Source organism: Coffea arabica, chromosome 6e (assembly GCF_036785885.1).
Source record: "Coffea arabica cultivar ET-39 chromosome 6e, Coffea Arabica ET-39 HiFi, whole genome shotgun sequence".
In the NCBI taxonomy this organism is placed as follows: Eukaryota; Viridiplantae; Streptophyta; class Magnoliopsida; order Gentianales; family Rubiaceae; genus Coffea; species Coffea arabica.
In genome coordinates, this window is record NC_092321.1 from 19822328 (window position 1) to 19844855 (window position 22528).

General features: G+C 37.1%; 1 protein-coding gene across 1 annotated transcript in view; it reads right to left on the bottom strand.

Annotated features, from left to right (window-relative positions):
* Nucleotides 1-910: 910 nt before the first annotated feature.
* Nucleotides 911-22528, bottom strand: part of LOC113696546 (ferredoxin-dependent glutamate synthase, chloroplastic) — a 34316-nt gene continuing 12698 nt past the window's right edge. The window contains exons 9-33 of the mRNA XM_072055603.1: nucleotides 21698-21843; nucleotides 21105-21264; nucleotides 17688-17798; nucleotides 17297-17512; nucleotides 16737-16894; nucleotides 15082-15211; nucleotides 13443-13501; nucleotides 12789-12894; nucleotides 9915-10011; nucleotides 9659-9774; nucleotides 9277-9474; nucleotides 9056-9166; nucleotides 8700-8939; nucleotides 8506-8604; nucleotides 7361-7456; nucleotides 7059-7256; nucleotides 6896-6970; nucleotides 5727-5855; nucleotides 5545-5643; nucleotides 4563-4705; nucleotides 4292-4385; nucleotides 3706-3944; nucleotides 3521-3599; nucleotides 1865-1948; nucleotides 911-1416 (exon numbers count right to left, since the gene is read on the bottom strand). Coding sequence (XP_071911704.1) covers nucleotides 1255-1416; nucleotides 1865-1948; nucleotides 3521-3599; nucleotides 3706-3944; nucleotides 4292-4385; nucleotides 4563-4705; nucleotides 5545-5643; nucleotides 5727-5855; nucleotides 6896-6970; nucleotides 7059-7256; nucleotides 7361-7456; nucleotides 8506-8604; nucleotides 8700-8939; nucleotides 9056-9166; nucleotides 9277-9474; nucleotides 9659-9774; nucleotides 9915-10011; nucleotides 12789-12894; nucleotides 13443-13501; nucleotides 15082-15211; nucleotides 16737-16894; nucleotides 17297-17512; nucleotides 17688-17798; nucleotides 21105-21264; nucleotides 21698-21843 — 3345 coding nt within the window. The 3' untranslated portion in view covers nucleotides 911-1254. The remainder of the gene's footprint in view (nucleotides 1417-1864; nucleotides 1949-3520; nucleotides 3600-3705; nucleotides 3945-4291; nucleotides 4386-4562; nucleotides 4706-5544; nucleotides 5644-5726; nucleotides 5856-6895; nucleotides 6971-7058; nucleotides 7257-7360; nucleotides 7457-8505; nucleotides 8605-8699; nucleotides 8940-9055; nucleotides 9167-9276; nucleotides 9475-9658; nucleotides 9775-9914; nucleotides 10012-12788; nucleotides 12895-13442; nucleotides 13502-15081; nucleotides 15212-16736; nucleotides 16895-17296; nucleotides 17513-17687; nucleotides 17799-21104; nucleotides 21265-21697; nucleotides 21844-22528) is intronic.

Below are 22528 nucleotides of genomic sequence, written 5' to 3' on the forward strand. Positions count from 1 at the left end.
AATATAAGAAATGAGAGAGACAAATCTTGCAATTTACATATTGTTAGTCAAGTCTCTTAAGTTTATTCTAACAATTCTTTATTTCAATATTTGTTACTTTTTATTTGTAATGTCATAAAGTTGCAAGTATGCATAAATTTTAGTGGGTTTCTTGTATTGATATCAAAAAAATAACATCACCCAGGTCTATTTAATCCATACTCATATGCATTCATACCTAAATCATGTTTATTTTCTTAGGTACACTCATGAATGTTAACCCTAATTTTCAATGTTTTGAAAAACAAATCAAACCAACTGGTTCAACTAGTCAAACCACAAACTGGCCATGCCACTTGTTGATTTAATGATTAACCCAAAATTGCAATTAAACTGATCGAACTCTATCAAAAACCGATTGGACCAATAAAAATCGAACAAAATTGAAAGATTCGACCAAAGTTCACTCTTTTTTTAATATATTTTAACAAAAATATTTCACTTTCATTTATAATTCTTAATACCAAAACATACAAAAAAAAAAAAGATTAAATCATTGAGCCGAGATGAAACCGATTAAACAGCAAACCGAAGTCTCTTTCACTTCAATCCTCAATCCAGGTTTAAAAACATTGCAGACTTTATAGAGCTTTAGAGCACTCCATTTTGTCTCTTTTTAATGTCAAAATAGTTATGTTTTCTTACCTACCTTTTTTTCGTTTTTTTTTTTTTTTGGGGGGGTGGGGGTTGTGGGGGTGTTGGTATGACCAACTCAAGCGTCGATGACAGAAAATCGTAGAATGTTGATTTAGTGAAATTTTGCGTCTAAGGAATATGTTTAATATTTATAGTCTTGATCATAAATTACATGATACAAGACAACATTTACAACTTATTGGGAAGACATGGAATATCAGAGAAAGCCAGAAAGGGGCAGCAAAAGGGACTTTTTAAAGCCATATTTACATTTGCTGTTTCAAATTCCAAAATTTCCAGTCACAGGCACCAGTCCAGACAACCATCGTAAGATTCAGAAAAACCAGTATCTAACATCTGAAGTATGCGCAGCATCACTATACAGCTGCTGAAGCATGTTATGAAACACCGGTTGCTCGATGAAGATCAAGGCCTCCAGCTTCAGACGATGATGACCGTTAACGTTCGAAATCTTTTTCCATCTCTAGGAATCTGATGCCAGAAGACATAAATAATCTCCTTTACAATTCGACGATTGGTTGCAACAGGCCACAGATTTGAACTTAACTCCACTGTTGCCTATGCTGACTGCAACGTCACCTGTCCAGTGGCTACTTGTTCGTACTCTGCACAAGCCTCAGGAGTGTCTTCTTCACTAGGTGGAACTAGCTGCCAAAAGAGTGGCAAATATTTGTCCCACTCCTTGAGAATGGAGGAGCCCTTGCTACTCCCAGTTTTCTCCTACGTAGAGTATTGGTTAGGTGCATTAGAAAGGCAAGAGGACGCTAGTTCTCCAGCAAGTGTAAGTTAAGATTCTGGAGACAAACTAGCAATCAAATTGAAGTCTCATATGGAAGTACTGACAGAAGCAGTGTCCATTAAAAACCTTTTTAAGGGTAACAAATGAAGGGAAGTGCACTATGTTCCTATTTTGAACACAAACATTGCAGGAAAACTGAAAATGTTATAGTGGATACTGGTAATAGTTTAAACTTTTACCAAAGGAAGGATAGCAATATGTATCAACGACTACATCTCTTAGCCAAAAGAAAGACCGTGAACCAAAGGAACAATTCCAAGCATTCTGAAACCATACAATTTATTTTTAGGAGTCCAGAACATTCTCTCTCTTCTTCTCGTGAACAAGTATTCATGCAAGAAATAACGTGATTGATTATGTCTAACTTACAACATGGGCCTGAATAAGACTCTTAAGCTGCATCTGGCCAACAGGAGCAAGCACTCTCTGGATCTTCACAATTTCTTTGTTCACCTGTTATAAATAACATTGAATAATTCACAAGCTAGGAATCATTAAACTTAGAAAAGATACAGCAGGTATGACATTCATTAAGAGGGAAAGCATTTTTGACGCCAGACATCAACTTTATGAGTCCATGTCATAATAACACCACAAATGTAGGAAGATCAACACATGCTATTGCATAGCAAGAGCTCATGAGTTGAAGAGAAAGTAAGATCAACAATAGCAGTTGACTATCTCGTATAGTTGAAGAGAAAGTAACAAGACTACTGATGCCTCAGTTAAGAAGGGAAATGGCATATATTTTGATATAGCTTTGTTTGTAAACCCTCTGGAAAGCTCGTATTTATGCACTTCGGAATATCATGAGTATCACTACCAAGAGATCGGCACCATGTTGGCTTGCATGTGACAGGCAAACATTAATGAAATCAATAAAAAAATTTGATATAGGGCCAAAGCTGTCTCAGACTCATCCTATATAAATCAACTTACAATTCCTAACTATCCTAATCAAAGATTATGTTTTCATCTGTAACTTAAGTCATCTTCTTTCTACGTCCAGATCAAAGAAGACTGCTTACATCTGTTAGCATATAAATCATTCTCTGTGGTTTCAATTGTCTTCTTACAAGCAGTTTTTACATTATCACATTCTGCTGTTAATTTGCAACCAAACAACTTCGCACATTGAATTCACAAAAATTCAAAATTATCATTATTAACAATTTAGATTTTCCAATTGTCTCAACATTCCTCAGAAGAAAGAGCATCAGGGGCAAGCTAAATCAAAATTCTCAGTTTCTATTCAAAGGTCAGCCCCTGGCTCCGTGAATATATTTTTTCCTCCATAAAAAACATTATTGAGCTCATGAAAAATGACTTATATTGGATCTCATTGTAAAACTTGTGTAGGAGAGTGTCAGAGCAGACCTTCCTGCAAATACAAATACATTCATGTTCATTGCCTTAGTGCACCTTATTCCATCTCCTAAGGATCTCAATAGATAAATAGAAGATTAAACATAAAATACAGATGTCTACTAATAATCGAGTGCTCTAACTGGACACGCATGTTCTTATGCATACAAGAAGTAGGCTGTAAATTGTCAAAACATCTAAAGGATCAAAGTTGGTCTCAATATTCTCTATTAAATTTAACCACAGCAGTGTCCCCACTCTGTATTTGCAATAACCACAAAGAATTTCTTTATGCAGTTTCTTAAGTACTTTCACTATAGTAGAAAGTTGAAAATGTGGATGCCATCTACAAATGTGGCAGATATGTCAGACAACTTCCTTGACTCTGGAATCAGATGACATAAAGGAAAGAACCAAAGATGGTGTTTCATGCTATATTTGTAAGAGGGAGACTTTGATTTGGGAAATTCACCTCCTATTAAACGTGCCCTGGATTAGCTTTCCCTTTTTCTTTTTCTATTTTTTCTTCCTAGAGGGTCCCAGGTTGTCAAGGAGACGAGGTAGTTGGTGATCCATTTAATTAGTGTAACATAAGAATTAACATATGCATGCAGAACGTAAACATACACCTCTATTGTTCACACATCTCATATCACAAACCTTGGGGATAAGAGTATCATCCTCATCTAGAATATAAGCTAGACCTCCAGTCATACCAGCCGCAACATTTCTACCAACCCTACCAAAAAAGCAAGATACAACGTTTTTATCTGAAGGAGGACAAAGTACGTAATTGCATTCTTCTTTTCAACAATGAACAGAACATGATAAGAGAAGATACTCACTTGCCAAGCACCACCACACAACCCCCAGTCATGTATTCACAACAATGATCGCCAGTACCTTCTACAACAGCTTGAGCAAGTGAGTTTCTCACAGCGAAACGCTCCCCAGCTTTTCCTCTTACAAAGACTTGACCTCCTGTGGCCCCATACAAACAGGTATTTCCTACAATTGTAGCATCCTCTGGGCAAAATCCAGTACTCTCAGCAGGAGTTACAACTAATTCACCACCAGCCATACCCTGAAAATGAAAGCTCATCTTAGATGGCTACATAAATTAAATGCATGATGATCGTATACCTACTGGGCAGTGGGAGCATGGGATGACAAGAAATATATATCATACCCTTTTTTTCCTTTCAGTTTAGTTGTAAGTTAGCTTTATGACATAATTACGATCCATAAAGTGGACAAAAGGTGTCGGACATTAAAAAGAATAGGCCATTCAAATGAAGTGACTACCAAATCACCCAAGCAAATATTTACTTGAAAATTCTAAACATGACCCAACAACTTTTAGAAATAATAATCAAGTTCCATGATTTGGGCTACAGAATTATCTAACATATAAGAATTTCATTGACAAACCTTTCCGACATAATCATTAGCTTCTCCAGCAAGTCTGATGTTCATTCCAGGTGTGAGAAAACATCCAAATGATTGGCCAGCACTCCCTGTAAACCTGTAGAAAAGAAACAAATATGCATCCATTATTTGCAAGAACAAGTTTATGCCCTGAGAAGAAGAAACATGAAATAAGAAAGGTAAATGCATCTTGCATGTAGAGGATCACTATAACATGAGAAAACACTAAAATTTCCTTCTAAACTCAATGTTCAAATCACTAAGCCATATTTACGTTATATTGAGCTGCCCAGCGAATCCAGTGTCACCATATTTCTTTGCAACTACTCCTGCAATACGGCCACAAACAGCACGGTCCACATTGTAAATTGTGACGGTTTTGTGGACCACCTTTTCATTCTGAATCGCATCTGATATCTGTATACAAAGGAAAAGAAGAAAAAGAGCATTTGAGAAACAAGAAATTCATCAAAACAGTATGAAAAAGCAGTTTGCAGAATTTAATTATACAGGAGGTAAACTAACAAGATTCCCTATATCCTTTCGTAAAACAAACTTTCAGTAATTGCAAGCCTGTAAAATCCAGTACATGACAATGTCGTAATGAATGCTCGCTGTTGTATTCTTGTTGTTTACCAGTGCTTTACATAAAAGCATAAAATTATTCATGATACCAAATAGTGTTCACATTTTTATCGCTTACTTCCACATAAAAGTATCAAATACTTGCTTGTACAGGTGCCAGCAATCTCCAGCATGATTAGAAGACAGACAGGAACGAGAGGGAGAGACACAGAAAACAGAGGCCCGCTGGGGGTGGGAGGTGGGGGAGTGCAACTTTCCTTTATTGTTCTGTTATTACTTGTAAACCCTATCCTAACAAAAATGTGAATCATCCTGAAGCCCTCCAAGTTAGCCGGTAAAATCAACAATCAAAGATTCACGCTTGCCACCATTCAATTGATTCAAATTGGCTGTTCTGAACAACAAAATGGATATCATTCAAATTGACACCCCTTCAACCAAACCAATCACAGGCCAAAAAGGCAAATGTTTCTTTAAAAGATGTGACAAGCATTTTTCTCAATCTACCAGATGAATTTGAGGGTTCAGTCTTTAACAATCCAATAGTTAAATAACCAACTCAAAGTCTGTATATTAAAATTGACACGTAAAGTGAAACCCATATAAAGCCATTACTGCCAAAAGGCTCATTAGATTCTTTCAGTAAGAGTGTTCTTGAAGTATTATACTACCTCTGGATCTGATAGCAAATTATCATCCAGAACAGGACCATTACTGTGAACATCTTGATTCCTAATGGTAGTGCTGCTCCACTTTGGTAGTCCAACATTCTAAAAAGCAAAACAGAATATCATGGCCAAAGAAACAATCTGCAGGGTGCAAATGATCAACAAACGATTTCTAGGAGTCATACAGAAAGAATATAGCTTAGATCAAGATGTTGTGTCTTCACTAATGAAATATCTCGAGATCTTAGTAGATCCGTGCGCCCAATAACATCATCCAGTTTCTCATAACCCAGTTGTGCCAACATGCCTCTTACCTGTCAAAATATTTCCAAGAATGGCCAGCACATTAGAGAAAAGGGAGAAGCAGGTTTAACTGAAACATTTTCAGAGACTACAAGTGGAAGAGAGAGAGAGAGAGAGAGGACAAAATATATACAAGAAAATTAAATTGCTTGCTTTGTGATCCATTTTATCTGTTGTCTAAATTATAGGCTATACATTCAAATGCTGATCGACAGGAATCACTGAACCATTATGTTTTCACCAACAGTCTATACAACAGTGACGCATTTATTGGACCTACCCGCTAAGAGCCGCAATGTGTTTCCTCATCTCTCATCATACTCTGTCCAAATCATCATTCTTGTTGAAGCTAGAATCTAGACTAACTGAAAAATATAATTTTAATCAAGGTATTCCATTTCTCAAATTCCAGAGTTCTGGTATTGCACCCTTAATACATATTAGCTTCCCCAATCCACAGATCTTGGATGAAGAAACCAAAACGATATATAAGTGTTTAAGCACCAGTTTTGCATAATGAAAAGCCCAAAATGGGCAAAGCATCTCCAATATCCAAGACCAGTTGCTATGTGAACTTTGATTTTTGTGGATTTACAACTCAGTGTTCAACATAGAGAGAAGCAATCACTGTAGCACCATACTGTGATATGTTTTAAGTCGTGCAATCAGCCAATCCCAACATGAAAGACCTGTGGTCATTGGCAAGCTAGGAAATGTATATGTTCTAATAGAGTGCTCCTAAACCTTTTTTACCCATAAATGTTTTTATGATCTCCCCACATGGAAGGGAGCAGACATATTGGCTTCAAACCTAACTATCTCCTAAGTACTGCTTAGAAAATGCATAATGTCATGTTACTAAGGAGGAGAAGATGCATTCATTCTAAACTAGACATGAAAGAAGGCCTCTAGTTTTGTCAAAGGCATGTCCAAATACTACGCTAAAGCTGGAAATCTCCTTAGCATGTTCAACTGCTAAGACTGCTAATGACTAAATAGGCCCTTTCAAGTAAAGCTGAAAAATGCATGATCTTTGCAACAGAAGTATTACCTCTTCAGCAACATAGATAAAGTAGTTAACGAGGTCACCAGGCACACCAGGGAAACGAGCTCGTAGTTCTTCCCTCTAAAGAAAAATGGATCACCAGCAAAAAGTCATAAACACCAAGCATTGATAAATGCTATAGAAATATTTACTAAAGAATAATCTATACCTGGCTAGCAACGCCAACAGGACAATTGTTTGTGTGGCAAATACGAGCCATTACACAGCCAGTTGCAATCATAGCCACAGAACCAAATCCATACTCATCAGCTCCCATAGCTGCAGCCATAAGAACATCAAATCCACTTTTGAAGCCACCATCAACTCTGAGTATGACCCGTTCTCTAAGCCCATTTTCAATAAGGGTCTATAACAGAATTAACCCCAAAAGATCAATAGGAAAACATGAGATCATCATACAAAATAGGATACAGTATTATGACAATTCATTCTAACATATATTCTACAAACCTGGTGTGTTTCAGTCAGTCCAAGTTCCCAAGGACCACCTGCATGCTTAATTGAGCTTACAGGGCTAGCTCCTGTTCCACCATCATGCCCTGATATCTGATAAATCAAATTGTCAATAGAGGATTGCAGCAGCTATGGTGGATTATTGTTTATGTTTTTGTTGTTGTTTTTTCTTTGGTGGGTGGGTTTTGGGGGTGGGGGGGGGGTGCAACCAAATACTGACAACTAGAAGGAAAAACCATAGTCATAGTTAAGCCAATTGTTTTCTCTTTTTGTTTTTCCTCCTTGGATGTTCTTTGCTTAAGTGGTGATGGAGACAGTTATATACAAGGTCTGATTTAGTTTTCCTTTGATAGTTAGTTTTTGTCCCATGGTTACCACCCTGAACTAAAAAAGTTATCCATACTTGACAAAAGACCAAAGAATACTACTTAATGAAATATTGTATTCATAGATCTTGTAGATGCAAAATGAGAAGGCACTCATGAGAAAGGAAAAAAGCACAAAACGCCAATAAATTATTGTGTTCATTGATGACCAGAAATTCTCAATCATGCAAAAGTAAAGCTGTGTTCTAAGAAAGAAGCAAACTTGATCACTGAAGTAGAACAGGAAGAAAGAACAAGAACTGCAATTTTCAATCACGGCTCCAGGATCACATATATGGAAATGAATTTTCTGTTCTCAGACTCTAGCAATGTCCAAACCTCTTCCTTAAAATCCAATAGCCCCAAAAAAAAAAAATGGTAATTGCACAACTACAAGATGATAAAACTCTAACATCCCAATGTTATTATGAATTATTAGAATCTTCACCATTCTACTTCATATGAGTGAAATCCTAGAGGAATTCTGTACAACTATTCCTATCCAAGAAAAAAGCAATCGCCGTTACCTTGTTTCTTTGACAGACAAGCCATCACCAAAATGTTGGATTAGAGTTAATTAACGATTATCATTTACCCTTGCCTTTTTCTAATTTGGAATCAACCAAAGGAAGGGCAAAGTTGTTCTAGGCTTTCTGTCACAAATATCCTAAAGCTGACAATTTTGAGCAAAAAGTGCAATATACACGCAGGCACACGAACACATGCAGATGCTGAATCCTCAAAAGAGCATATAGACAATTAGTCACATCTTGATACCTGTATAATATCAGCATTACCCTTCGCAACTCCTGAAGCAACTGTGCCAATGCCAGCTTCTGCTACTAGCTTTACTGACACTTTAGCCTTCGGGTTAACCTAGTTTTAGATAGAGTCTTATAAATTACTTTTCTTGTTTGAATTGACATTTGTATTAAGCATTACAAAAAAGAATTGCATACTTAAATTTCAACCTGATGGAGGTCAAAAATCAACTGAGCAAGATCCTCAATGGAATAGATATCATGGTGTGGAGGAGGAGATATAAGGGGTACACCAGGTTTAGAATTTCTTAATCGTGCGATGTAAGCACTAACTTTTTTTCCTGGCAATTGCCCACCTTCACCAGGTTTTGCACCCTGAGCAATTTTGATCTCTATTTGATCAGCATTGACTAAAAATGTTGGAGTAACACCAAAGCGTCCGGAAGCAACCTGCAAAATAAAAATGGTAAATCCAACTATTCCCCATATTACAATATAAATGCTCTTCAATTGACACAGATAAAGGCGACATGCAAAATCTTTGAAGCTAAGTATAACATATTGACCTGCTTGATAGCACTTGTAGCAGTATCACCATTTTGAAGACCTTTAAGGTGTGGCAATGTTGGAGAATACCCATCAACGACATCCGTAAGTGGCTTCCAGCGAATTGGATCCTGTATGATTTCGAATATAACAACCATAACTTGCAAATGTTTCCAAGTTGATGAAATGAAACTAGCACAATCTTCCATTGAGGCGTCTGGCATAAAAACCAGTCGATTACCTCACCACCTTCTCCTGAATTTGATTTTCCACCCAATCTATTCATAGCAATTGCAATTGCCTCATGAGTTTCCCTAGAAATAGCTCCAAGTGACATTCCGCCAGTACAAAAGCGCAGCACAATTGAGGAAGCAGGCTCAACCCTTCCAACTGGAATAGGGGGACGATCACTTTTAAATTCAAGAAGATCCCGGAGAACCTACAAATGAAAATATGCTATATAGTTAGAGAAGCCTTATAATCTCATCCATAAAGTTACATAAATGAGTAAAACGGTGGTAAAACTCTATCTATTATCATCTTCTCTGTTAACCATGTTAATAACTTAGACGATGCTAAAAGATCAACAAGGAACGAAACAAATATTAGCCAGAGCAACTCACATTCACAGGTCGGGTAACTAAGTGCTGCTGATAAACTGAATATGCACTTTCATTTTTTTGTCGGACAGCTTTATGAAGCAGTTTTGACATCTCAGGGTTGTTGCCATGATACTCCCCTTTGGTTAAATACAATAAAAACTTTAGCACTTAAGCTTACATAAGGAATATGGTGAAGTTTCAAGCAAAATCTGAAACTAAAGGTAAAATATGTTTCATATATACATATATGTAAGATAAGCATGTACAGTAGTAATACCTCCTGGTCTGAATTGTATAAACCCAAAATTTTCAAGTCTTTTCGCTGTATCCTCAGAGAAAGCCTTCACCCAAAATGACAATGTCTCTCTTGCTAGCTGCATGAAATGAAAAAATTCCATTTGAAGATGAGAGGAAGGCTTTTTCAAGGACTGTAAGTTATGTGGCATCTCTGATGGATATTTCCACCCAATAGCACAAGTTTTGAGTTTGACACTTGGTGTTGCATATGTGCAGAACACGGACATCAAAGCCAACTATATGCAAGGAGATTATATCCTAAAACACCAAGTTATTTTGAGTCAGATTTCCAAGTATACTCTATCACAACCTCTAGATTTACTTGATCCAAGATTCTCAACGACTAAGTAACAATTTCATCCACCGAGATTATAACCATCAGTTGTTTAAGTACATTTGAGACATTGTTATTAGGTAATTCCACCTAAAATAAACATTTAAAGTCAACCTCAAAGCACAAAAATGAGTCAAGCTTACCTAACATGTCAGTCAAAATAGTTATACTCCTTGAAAAGTGAATGCAATGAAAGAGTCAGAATTTAATACACTTCATTTACAAAATGGTTCATAACTTACAACCTCTGCAATTTAGTCAAGTTACAGCCAAGACCACCAGAGATTTTGGGAACTATACAAAGAGCCCCATCAATTAGACATCCTACAGAGATTTGTAGCTGTTAAAAATGTCAAACATTTGCCTGACTTGTGTAATGATTATGTGTTATAAAAACTAAGGAGAAGAAAAAGATGCCCATTATTTCTTCTTTGTAAAAGAAAAACAAAAAACAACAGGCAAAAACTTAAATCAAAATACAAACCCCATCACTCCAAATGCACCTTTTTCCTTCTGTTTCTTCCACCTAGCTCCCTCTTTCATTCCCGAGCATTCATCTGTCGCCCTTCCCTGTTTCCTCCAGCTTAACCATGGCTACTCCACCATGCCTACCCTTCTTTCCCCTGCCTCTTCCAAGACCCCTTCATATTCTTTCCCATCTCTTCACCAATTCCATCTTCCCCAGCCTGCTTTCTCTGATCTCTTCATTATGTAGCCAATAGCCTTACCATCCTTTGCTCAGTGCAATGTTTCATGATCACGGGAGGAAAAGGAAGAGGATGAGGATTACGAGAAAGGAGAGTTTTAATTTTCATTTTGTTTCGAAGTCAGAATTATAATTAATTCTTTAGGCGGAAGGTATCCAGGAAGTTTGAATCCAGACAGAAGCTTTATTTAGTAACATGAGTTATATGTCTACTAGTCAAGGGGTATTTCTCAGTGGACTCTCAAGTCAAAGAGTGCAATTGTTAGCTATCAACACCTCTAATTGAAGTTTTCAAGGGCTGTAATGACAGTAAATGGAGCTGCAAAGAGGGAAGCGAGGGTCACTGACCCCTATCCCCTTAAAGATTGAAAATTCCTTTGGTCTGTTTTCGGGCTGTTTTAGACAAACAAATTTTTTCAGAAAGCCAACTACAGCAGCTTGCTAAAAAACCTAAAATTTTATTAGAACAAACCACCCCTCCCTCCCCCACAAAAAAAAAAAAAAAAAATCACCACCACCACCTGTACCCTTCCCTCTCCCACTCCCCCCACATGATTCCCCCACCAGCCAACCCCTCCTCCCTTTCCCTCTTCTCCACCATGTTCTTCCTCACCCTCCCCCTTTCCCGTCCCTGCTATTGCTCTCCCCTCCTTTCAACCAAATCTGGGGAGGAGAGGGGGAGACCGGGGCAGGGTGGGGGAGGAAAGTGGAGGAAATGGGAGATGGGTGGGGGGTAGAAGGTGGTGGGAGGGGGAAGGGGGTGGGAGGGTTGGGGTAGGAAAAGAAGAGGGGAAGAAGGAGGGAAGGGTGGAAAGGAGAAGCAAGAAGAGGAGGGAGTTTGAGAGTGGTGGTGGGTGTGAAAGAGAGGAGAGGGGTGCTGGTGGTGCTGGTGGTTGTGGGAAGGAGGGAGGGAGGGGAAGGGGGTGTTTTGGAAAAAATTGGTTGTCACAAAAAGCACCCAAAACAACTACATGAGCTACAGGAATGTATTGGACAAAAACCTAAATTGATATCCTATACGCCTGTGGTTATGCTGTAGAGAACCAACACTATTTTAGTCGTAAAACCTGAAGTGATCTTAGTTGTGAAGCTATTTGAACACAACAAATAACTATTACACCATCAAATGAAAAAATTAAAGCCAATTATGCAAGTGAATGTAGTCCACATCTATAATAAGGAAAAACCAACCTCCACATTGTTATACCAATAAGCAAGATATGGACAAGAAGACTTGATCTATCCAAGTAAAGACAAGCTTGTGACAACGTTGGAGGATTTCTGTTGTGTCAATAATTGACTGATTACAAAACATAAATTAATTAACCAATTAAAGCACTTAGCATACTATTTGTAACCTTTTTATTTGATATTACAAACCTGGCTATTATACGGAAAACTTCTATGTTTGGAAAGATTAGCATTTAAAACAAACAATTTTTCTCTACAAGTTATGGTACAGTGGCATATTTTACAAAAGTAATCTTGTCACATGCCCCACCCTGCTAGTGGAGATCCCTACTATTCTGGGGTCCCCAGCTCAACCAATGTGTGATGGCATTCTAGCCAAGAGCCACGGATATGAATACAGCTTATCCTTGATTTATCCCTACCAAACTCAAAATTCTAGGAAGTTATGCTAGCAAAAACAACAGTTGTACCACAAGCATATCCTTTCCTTTTTGACAGGCCTAATTGTTAGTAGTCATTCTTCCACTTAGAAGACAGTTCCATTTATTGTACTCCAAAATATTTTTCTTTACAACACAATAATATGGGACAGTAAATAAGTACTCAATGATTGAGTTTACTACCTCATCCAGGGTTAAGCCACCAATAGTCGATACACTCCCACAAAATGCTATATCAATAACATCTTTCCCCAGTCCATAGGCTTCAAATATCTGTGCACCACAATAACTAAAACCAAGTAACTTGTTAGCAGTTTCCCTCAAAGCAAGAAAATCCCAGAAGTATGATGAGTGAAAGACAAGTACATACTTGTTACCTAAAATCAGTATGGATCCCATGGCATGAAAAATTAATCAAAATATCGACAAAGAAAAAATTACTAATAGCCCCCATTTCTTAAGGATGTTATTCCCCATATTATTGCTTTACTAAAGCAACCTTTAACCTCCTTACACTTTGTACTAAAGGTAAAATGAACTATAGAATACAGAGATAAAAATTAATTAATCACTACAAACACATGACATTAACACTCCATCGCGAGGATTTCTAGGATATGAAAACAAACATGTTACTTTTCATCTTTTTGAATTGATCCCAGAAGCACTTGGCACAACACCATATACCATGTTAATTAAAGAGTATACTATTGATTCGCATGCTTGCATATGAGCACTTAACATATAGAAAACTAGAAGTTTTGACATCCATATTTCCTTGAATGTAAGAGGATAAAACCCCAAGGAACTCATCAGTAAGTTTGAAAAAGCACAAACCTTGATAGCAATGAGATGCCCATTTTGGACAGGATTTTGAGGAGACCAGCTTTAACAGCCTGAAAACAAAATTGAGCAATAAATATTTCTGCTCAGCATCTTAAGCATGCAGTACTTAGTAGTTTTCTACTTCACGAAGCAAATCATTTCCACGAAAGATTTTCTCCTGTGACTGAAGAGCTGGAAAACAAGAATTCTATATCGCGAACATTGACAAAATGAACTGTTTCCTTAACTTCACTCTTTTAAAATTGTCCTCATTAAAACTATAGTGAATCTTGCTTGGGAAGTAAGAAATCAGACCAAAGTGGAATGATATAATACAAACCCAGAACTAAATCAAACAATAGTATTATGCAAACATGAAGCTGATAATGCATAAAAACACAAATGGACAACAAGCCATTCCCTAATTATAATTTAAAAAAATTTAAGTGTAAAATCATACCATATTTTGGATTGTACCTGCAGATAGACTAAATTTTGGCCCAAGCAAAAATTGCAGAGGACACCAGAGTATAACTACATTCTTATGAGAAAAATTTGTTCATGGAAATGAAGGGTTATATTATGGATAAGACTCTAATCAAAGGAAAATTCTTAGCAGCAAGAAAATATCCAAGTATCCACAAAGCACAGAACCTTGTCTATGAGGAGGACACAAAAAAAGAGTGAAACATGGTTCACATTATTTCTATACTTCACATAAAGCATGTCATTATCCTTAAACATGATGTCACCTGAGTATTAGGCCTACTGTTTATTCAAAAAAGTAATATACAGGTAGGGCCTAAATAAGAGAATCCTCCTATACTTGTATGAGATAATTGTTGGTAAAAAATATTAATACAAAAAGATTGCAATTTACAAGAATGGTGGTAGTAGCTTGGTGGTTTTGGATTTGGCCTACTCAGCAGTGCTCGATGTAAAAATAAGTTGAAGTGCCTGTCACATCCCCTAAAGAGTTTATGAAGTGCGAATGTTGGATTGATATGTGAGAAACACTTGAGTCCTTCATAAACTAATTAAATGAAGTACTTAAGAAAAGAGAAATACTAATACAAAGTCAACAAGGTAGAATTAATATAGTTATACAAAATGGTATCCTCCATCTCATCAAGGATTTGAAAAGGGATCATCCCTCAGAAAAAATTGCTCATTTCAGCTAACAAGGACTTATCAGGCATATAGATTAGGTCAATCATGATTAAAAACATAATCACCAACCAATATTTGCGCTTAATGCATTGATCAAACCCAAAGTATTCTATTTTTCCTTACTCCTGATCATTGTATGCCTTACATGCTATGTTGCCAGCTTACATGCAAGAAACAAATCAACCCTCAAGATTCAGCTTAAATTTAACCATTCATACATAAATAACAATCAGGATTGCTATCAGTATCATATGGGAACAGACAGAAAGGGGGTTTGTTTTGTAGTTGTTTTGTTTGTTTGGGGGGGGGGGGGGGGGGGGGGGGGGGGGAGGGTTGATGACAATTCAGCTATCTAATAGAAAACATATAACTAAATCAAGTAAATTATGTAAGTAACAGGAAATTAAAAATGAACCATAGTTGACATAACCAATTAGAGCAGAATGAATAACAAATACTTTTCCACCAGAAATTTTCAGACCTTGCAGAAGTTCTTTTGTGCCTGTTCAATTGTTACTGTGGGCATCTTCCCATTCCTCATCAGATTCACCGTTTTATTGCTCAAACGCCATTGTCGACATGTCTCTAATGCCAGGTATGGGCAGATAGCACTGGAATAATGAATTTTGGAAAATAAACGATGTGTGTTATTTAGGTAAGATACAAAAAGCTAATGAAGGAATGCAGTAGCACCAAAGAGATGAAGGAAAGGATGAAAATTTGCTACAAAAAACAAAGATGTCCAAAAAATTGCTTTGATACAATACCCAGATAGGAGACAGACTCAGCTGTAAGCCAACTTTCAGGGGTTTAAGCTAATATTTTCCTTCCCCCTTTCCTTTACCTTTCTTCTTCTTTTGCTTCTTCTTCCCTTTCTTTTTCCTAACTTTTTAGGTTTTTAACGTGGAGAGTTAAGGATAGGAATCAATTTAATCTGGACATGCAAAAAGTTTCAGGCAATTACTCAACACAAGGAAGAACTTGAAACAACACAAATAGTTGCAAGACAGAGTTTCTAACAAAAGTAACCTGAATAACGAATGAATATTATCTCAACAGTTGATGGATGTTATGGTGTAAATTCTTCATATTTTGCCTACTCTATAAACAGGTCACACCCCGTTGTATAGGTACTACAAGTAGAACTAAACTGATGAATTCCTGACCACTTTTGACTAAGAAAGGCCAATTTCCATTATCACTGAAACAATTCTGATGATTGTGAAATACAGCTGTCAGTAGAGCACTAAAGTGCTAAATCAATGAAGCTTATAGAAGACACAATATACAAGTAAAAATCTTAACAGGACTTCATTTGCTTCAAGTACTAGGCTAGCCAAAGAAAGGTTACCAGAATAACAGTGGGAGAACTAATTTGTGGCTGCCACAGAGTACCATTTGCAGTGTAAATTGCCAAGATAACTAGATGCAGGTAACATGGGCCACTTACCTTCTACAAATTCAGCAAGAAGACATTTGAGTTGCTAAATATTCTTTTCATCCTACGTTATATGTTTCTGTTTTTTTAATTCAAGTAAACAAGGTCTATGTTACATGTGCAGGAGCAGTGATTTTCCAAAGATACAATATTATGATGCTTTAAGCTGCTTCTGTATATTCCACAAACAATTTACAACTACATATGATTTAGATTTTAGTGTTGAAATACACTAAGCTTACATTAAGGTGAGAATCGGCCAGCATCCAATGGAATAGACTGATAGAGCATCTTTCCAGAGAACTCAATTTGAACTTTATACATGACGAATCGTTTTCTGAATTTTCAGATGATATGTCTAATAAAGAAAATAGATGCTTTATTAACTAAAAAATTCATAAATTCATAAAAGCACAGGTAATTAGAAATAAATTTGCTGATCACCACAACTAGCAACCAAAAAAGGGATAGCACTACAGCATATCTTATTAAAATTTGCTAAACCACAGGACAAAGAGGAGCAGCAGAATGGGATTGAGGGAAAAAAGATCTTTAATCAAAACTCCTGAAATTACAAATCAAAAGATAGATCAACAAATTGAAAGCATTCCATGACAACATTTTTTGCAGAACAACACAAAAAACATTACATCAATAGAAATTAAAAAATCAATAAAATCTTGGAAAACAAAACTGACCTTGCTCCATATCCAATTAAACAAGCAAAGTGGTGAGTACTGAAACACTGAGCAGTATTGGCAACTATAGAAGCCGACATCCGAAGACCATTTTGAATCAAATGTTGGTGAACAGCACCTACAGCAAGAAGAATTGGAATCGCAGGGCGGGTCGGCTCCTAATCAAGAGCAAAAGTAGAATTATGAAATAAGGATCTTAAACTCATGATTTAATAAACATGACATTACTAGAGAAGCCTCTTATGAATAATTGTAAATGTCCCACTCAAATGGAACCAACCACACATTTCAATTGAGCAGATCCCAGAAAAATCAATAAACTACTCATTCCAGAACAAATTCAGGACTGGGACATACTCATCTACTCTATATCAGAATCATCAAATAAAAATTATAGTAATTCCCTTTGTTTTCAATTAGTTAGACAGACTTCCGTGCAGAAGCAGTAAAGTAAGCAAATGAGATTCAAGAAAGGCTTCTCGTAAAACACCGATATGTTGCTTCATCTACAAAAGGACATTGCCGAACGCAAATTCAAAGTAATTGCCATGCAAACATACCGGCTCATCAGATCTGTCAGAGAGAACAAGCAGCTGTGAACCATTTCTTACAGCTTCATCAGCAGCTTCACAGAGCTTGTATATTGTCTTCTCCAAGGAACCATCAACCCCTTTACTAATATCAAAAAAGGTTGGCAAAGCTTGTGCTTTCAAGATTGGATCTCTGAGCAAAGTGTCAAGCTCTCCTTCATTAAGTACAGGGCTTGACAGAATCATCTGCTTATAATCCAGGCAAATTAAGCACCAAAGAGAAGAAATTTTAAAAGAAACAATAAGGGAAAAAACAAACAGTAAACATGACTTACGTCATATCCAATATCAGAAAAATGGCAAAAAATGAAATGCATTTGACTATCTTAGTTAAGAAAATAAAAAGCCAAGCAAAATAAACCTGAGAGGCATTCCCCGGTCCAACTTCAAGTATATTTCCACGCTTCCCAAGATTGACTTCTAGAGACATCACTAGACCTTCTCTAAGAGGATCAATTGCTGGATTTGTGACCTGAAACCAATACAAGTTTTAAGCCAAACATGTCAACCAATCCCCCCACAAAGGGTACAATCAATGGGGAAAAAAAAACTTCATTAGCACCAAGATTGAGCAAAGATCATTAAGATTTATCTGACAGGCTTAGGAAAGCAACGTTATCTCACAGATGACTCTCCTACGGAGGATAGCAAGAAACTAATGTGGATTCAAGAGGATGCCCAAATTCTTGGAGCAATATGGAATTCTATGGAGCCACGAATTGCTTACATGTGTTCTCATTGTGAGACAACAAAAGAAGTTTGGGATTATGTCCGGTTATTATATTACAGTAATCTCTCACGGATGTATGATATTTCTTTGGAGTATTTTCAGTTGCAACAAGATAATAAAACAGTAACTGAATACTTTGCTGATCTTAAGCGAGTCTTAGAGGAATTAAATGCTGTAATGCCTCTCTCAAGTGATATCACGGTTATGCAGAGGCAAAGAGAACAAATGCTTGTGCTCAAATTCCTGGCTGGTCTCAAGCCAGAATTTGAACCAATCAAATCTCAAATTTTAGCAGGTGAACAATTACCATCCTTTGCAAAGGAGTATGCTCGGGTCTTACGTTCTGCGTCTAAGGACAATGCACAGGGTGATGGTGTTCTAATTAATGACAAATATGCTTTAATTGCTAACAACAATCGGACAGAGCAACTTAATTTTGGACGTGGCTCTCGTGGAGGAAGAAGTAGAGGAGGTCGTGGGGGTCGTGGAGGTCGAGGCACCCGTGAGTGCAATCATTGTGGTTTAAAGAATCACACTCGTGATACTTGTTGGGATTTAAATGGAAAACCACCTCGGTTTGTTAATACGGTTACCACTGACCAAGCTGAATCAAGTTCTTTAGCACAAGGGTCTCAGAAGACTGTTACCATATCTGAGGAAGATTATATCAAATTTCTGCAGTACCAAACTGCAAATCACGCATCTCTTCCCTCTACTTCTGTAGCACAAAAAGGTAATGCTATGGCTTGTCTCTCCACATCATCTAATTTTGTCTCTCCACAAGCTTTCTTCATCAGTCCTCTTGTCCTCACACTCCACAACATAATGGAGTTGCTGAAAGAAAAATTGGACATTTAATCGAAGTTGCTCGGACACTTTTGTTGCACATGAATGTGCCCAAACAATTTTGGAGTGATGCAGTTTTAACTGCATGTTATTTAATTAATCGCATGCCATCCGATATTCTTGGAGGCCAACTACCTCACTCCATTCTTTTTCCTCAGGACCCTATATTTAAATTACCTCCTCGTATTTTTGGTTGTGTGTGTTTTGTTCATCAGCTTGCTCCCGGGGTGGATAAATTAGATTCTCGTGCCATTAAGTGTATTTTCTTAGAATACGCACGAGCACAAAAGGGGTATAGATGTTACAGTCCAGTTTTAAATCTTTTTTTCACTTGTGCTGATGTTACTTTCTTTGAATCCACTCCTTATTTTATGAAGCAAGATATTTCTTGTGAGTTAGACCAGTGTTCCTCTTTTCCTCCTCCTGTTTTACCAGTCCCTTCATCTTTATTACCTGAGTTATCGGGTTCACCAGATTCCACCACTCAATTATCTCGTCCTAATCTTCAAGTTTATTCTCGTCGTTCCATGGTTGAGAAAGCTCCTGATATGCTACGCACTTCACCAATTAACTCTCAATCTTCAGATCCAGGTATGACGCCCTCCTGTGAGTCAGATCTCCCTATTGCTTTACGTAAAGATAAGAGACATTGTACTTCTCATCCTATTTCTAATTTTTTCTCCTATTCTCGTCTCTCTCTGTCATATTCTTCTTTTGTTGCATCTCTTGATTCGGTATCCATTCCTAAGTCTATTACCCATGCTCTCAATGATCCTGGTTGGAGGTTAGCTATGCAGGAAGAGATGCTTGCTTTGGAGAAAAATGGTACTTGGGATCTTGTCCCTCTTCCGTCTGGTAAGCCGGTTGTTGGTTGTAAATGGGTGTATACTATAAAAGTACAACCTAATGGTTCTATTGATAGATTGAAGGCTCGTCTGGTAGCTAAAGGATTTGCTCAGGTGTATGGCATCGATTACTTCGAAACATATTCTCCTGTTGCAAAGATTACCTCTGTTCGTCTTCTTATCTCTTTGACAGCAACTTATAATTGGCCATTGTATCAGTTGGATATGAAAAATGCATTTCTGCATGGAGATTTGGAAGAAGAGATATATATGGAACAACCTCCTGGATTTGTTGTTCAGGGGGAGAATCCGCGGTTGGTTTGTCGTTTGAAAAAATCCTTATATGGATTGAAGCAGTCTCCAAGGGCTTGGTTTGGCCGGTTTAGTAGTGTTGTCATGGAGTTCGGTCTGACAAGATGTGGAGTAGATCACTCTGTATTTTATCGGCATTCTAATGCTGGTAAAATTTTATTAGTTGTTTATGTGAATGATATTGTGATTACAGGTGATGATGTTGTGGAGATCCAGAAACTTAAATCCAATCTGCAGGCAAACTTTCAGACAAAGGATTTAGGTCATCTACAGTATTTTCTGGGTATTGAGGTAGCTCGGTCTAAATATGGGATTTATTTATGTCAAAGGAAATATGTACTCTATATGTTGAGTGAAGTTGGGATGTTAGGTTGCCGACCTGTGGATACTCCTATGGATCCCAATGTAAAATTAGCAAGAGATCAAAGTGCATTACTTGATGATCCTAAGCAATATCGAAGACTTGTGGGTAAATTAAATTATCTCACTGTAACGAGACCTGACATTTCGTTTGCAGTGAGTGTTGTGAGTCAATTTCTTGATACCCCTCGTACTAGTCATTGGGATGCTGTTGTACGGATTCTCAGATATCTTAAAAGTGCTCCTGGAAAAGGGTTGCTGTATCAAAATCATGGACACACTGATATTGAAGGATATAGTGATGCAGATTGGGCTGGTTCTGCCTCAAATCGAAGATCGATCACAGGATATTGTGTGTTTGTTGGTGGTAATTTAGTGTCGTGGAAGAGTAAGAAGCAAACAGTTGTATCCAGATCAAGTGCAGAATCTGAATACCGCGCTATGGCTCACACTGTGTGTGAGTTGGTTTGGTTGAAGAGCATGTTACTTAAGATTTGACAAGATACCAAGTTGTTGAATCTCAACCAACTAATACATTATTAATTCTTCACAAACATCCAGAGAAACACATTTGACTTTGACCAAAGACTACTAATCATAAAGTATGTGCAGTACTGTGCTCAATTTAGGGCACTATTTGTGCATGATGAGATTACCTAGAGCTTTATATAGGACTGTTGCTAACCTGAGCAAACCGTTGTTTAAAGTAATCATAAAGCATATGAGGCTTCCTTGATAATACTGCTAATGGTATATCATCTCCCATACAGAAAGTGGGCTCCTTTCCTTGTGCAGCCATGGTTTCAATCACCATTTGGACATCCTCACTTGAATATCCATACGCCCTAAAGTCAACACATGTAAGAATCAGGGATCTTCAATATGATGACCACTCAAACGGTAACAAGAGAAAAATGAAAGGAACTGTCTTTAGTTGTTGATGACAACAACTGCTATAATGTTCTAAATGTTCTCAATGTTATTTTAATTTAATTCCCAGTTAAGAAACTGTCATCAAAATTACACATTTCCTCAGGAAACTCCATCAATTGTAAAATAAAATTGCTGGCACTGGTTACTTAGAAGCAAAAAGAAGAACAAGCATCGCAATGTAGTCTGAAAAGTGATGGAGAACTGAAGAAATTGAGTTATATGAAACAGCAACACTGGAAATTTGAAAGGATGACCTGAAATCTTCATGGATGAATGGTAGCATTTTAAAGCATCTCAAGGCCACAAATAAAAAAAGTGAGATAGTTAGATACTGCAGGTGCTTACTGCTGACGCCTTAATATTGCTTCATTGTCCATAACTGTTGCAGAAAGAAAGTTTACAGGCTTCAAGGACCGCAGGTTCTCAGTAACCCATTTTCCATAAGGATTTGATAGTGCTACTCGTTTTTTAACTTCTGTGTTTTCATATACCTGTTTAGATAATAAATGGTCAGAGAAAGTGTTGTAACAGTCACAATTTTGGAGCCTCAACAGATTATGGTAGAATAGAGAAATAACTATTTCAACTAATTTATTATAATCAATCTTATTCCTGAAACCACAAATTAGAAGTGAGAACAACAGCAAAAGCTTCAAAAAAAAGTCAATAGAGCATTCTTCACAGATGTGCATTCCAGCATGATGTAATCAGATCGGAGTAGAAGAATTTCCACAGACCAATAAAAAGGAAAAAAAAGAAATAGCAAAAGAATATTGACAATCAGCAATTCCTGAAAGAGTAGTTCATAAACGGGGCAATGAACAAGAACAGCTAACCCAACATTAGATGAAAATCAAAAAGCTCAAGAAAGGTTTTTTTCAATTATGTCATGATAAATCCAAAAGGTAACAGAACTATCAGGTAGTGAGTACCATTAGACCCATCCGAAATCTATCAATATACCAGTTTTATGTGCTTTTCCTCACTGTAGACGTCATCTTACTCAAATCAATACCAGTATACACCATTGTTAATACTGGTTAACATGCATTTGTGTGGATATCTAGGTGAAACCGAAATGAAAACTAATGGCAAATTATTATGTACTGTCCATTCAAACATCATGAAAAGATAACTGTCTCTAAAGCCATTCAGCCCAAGACAGTTATGCCCCAG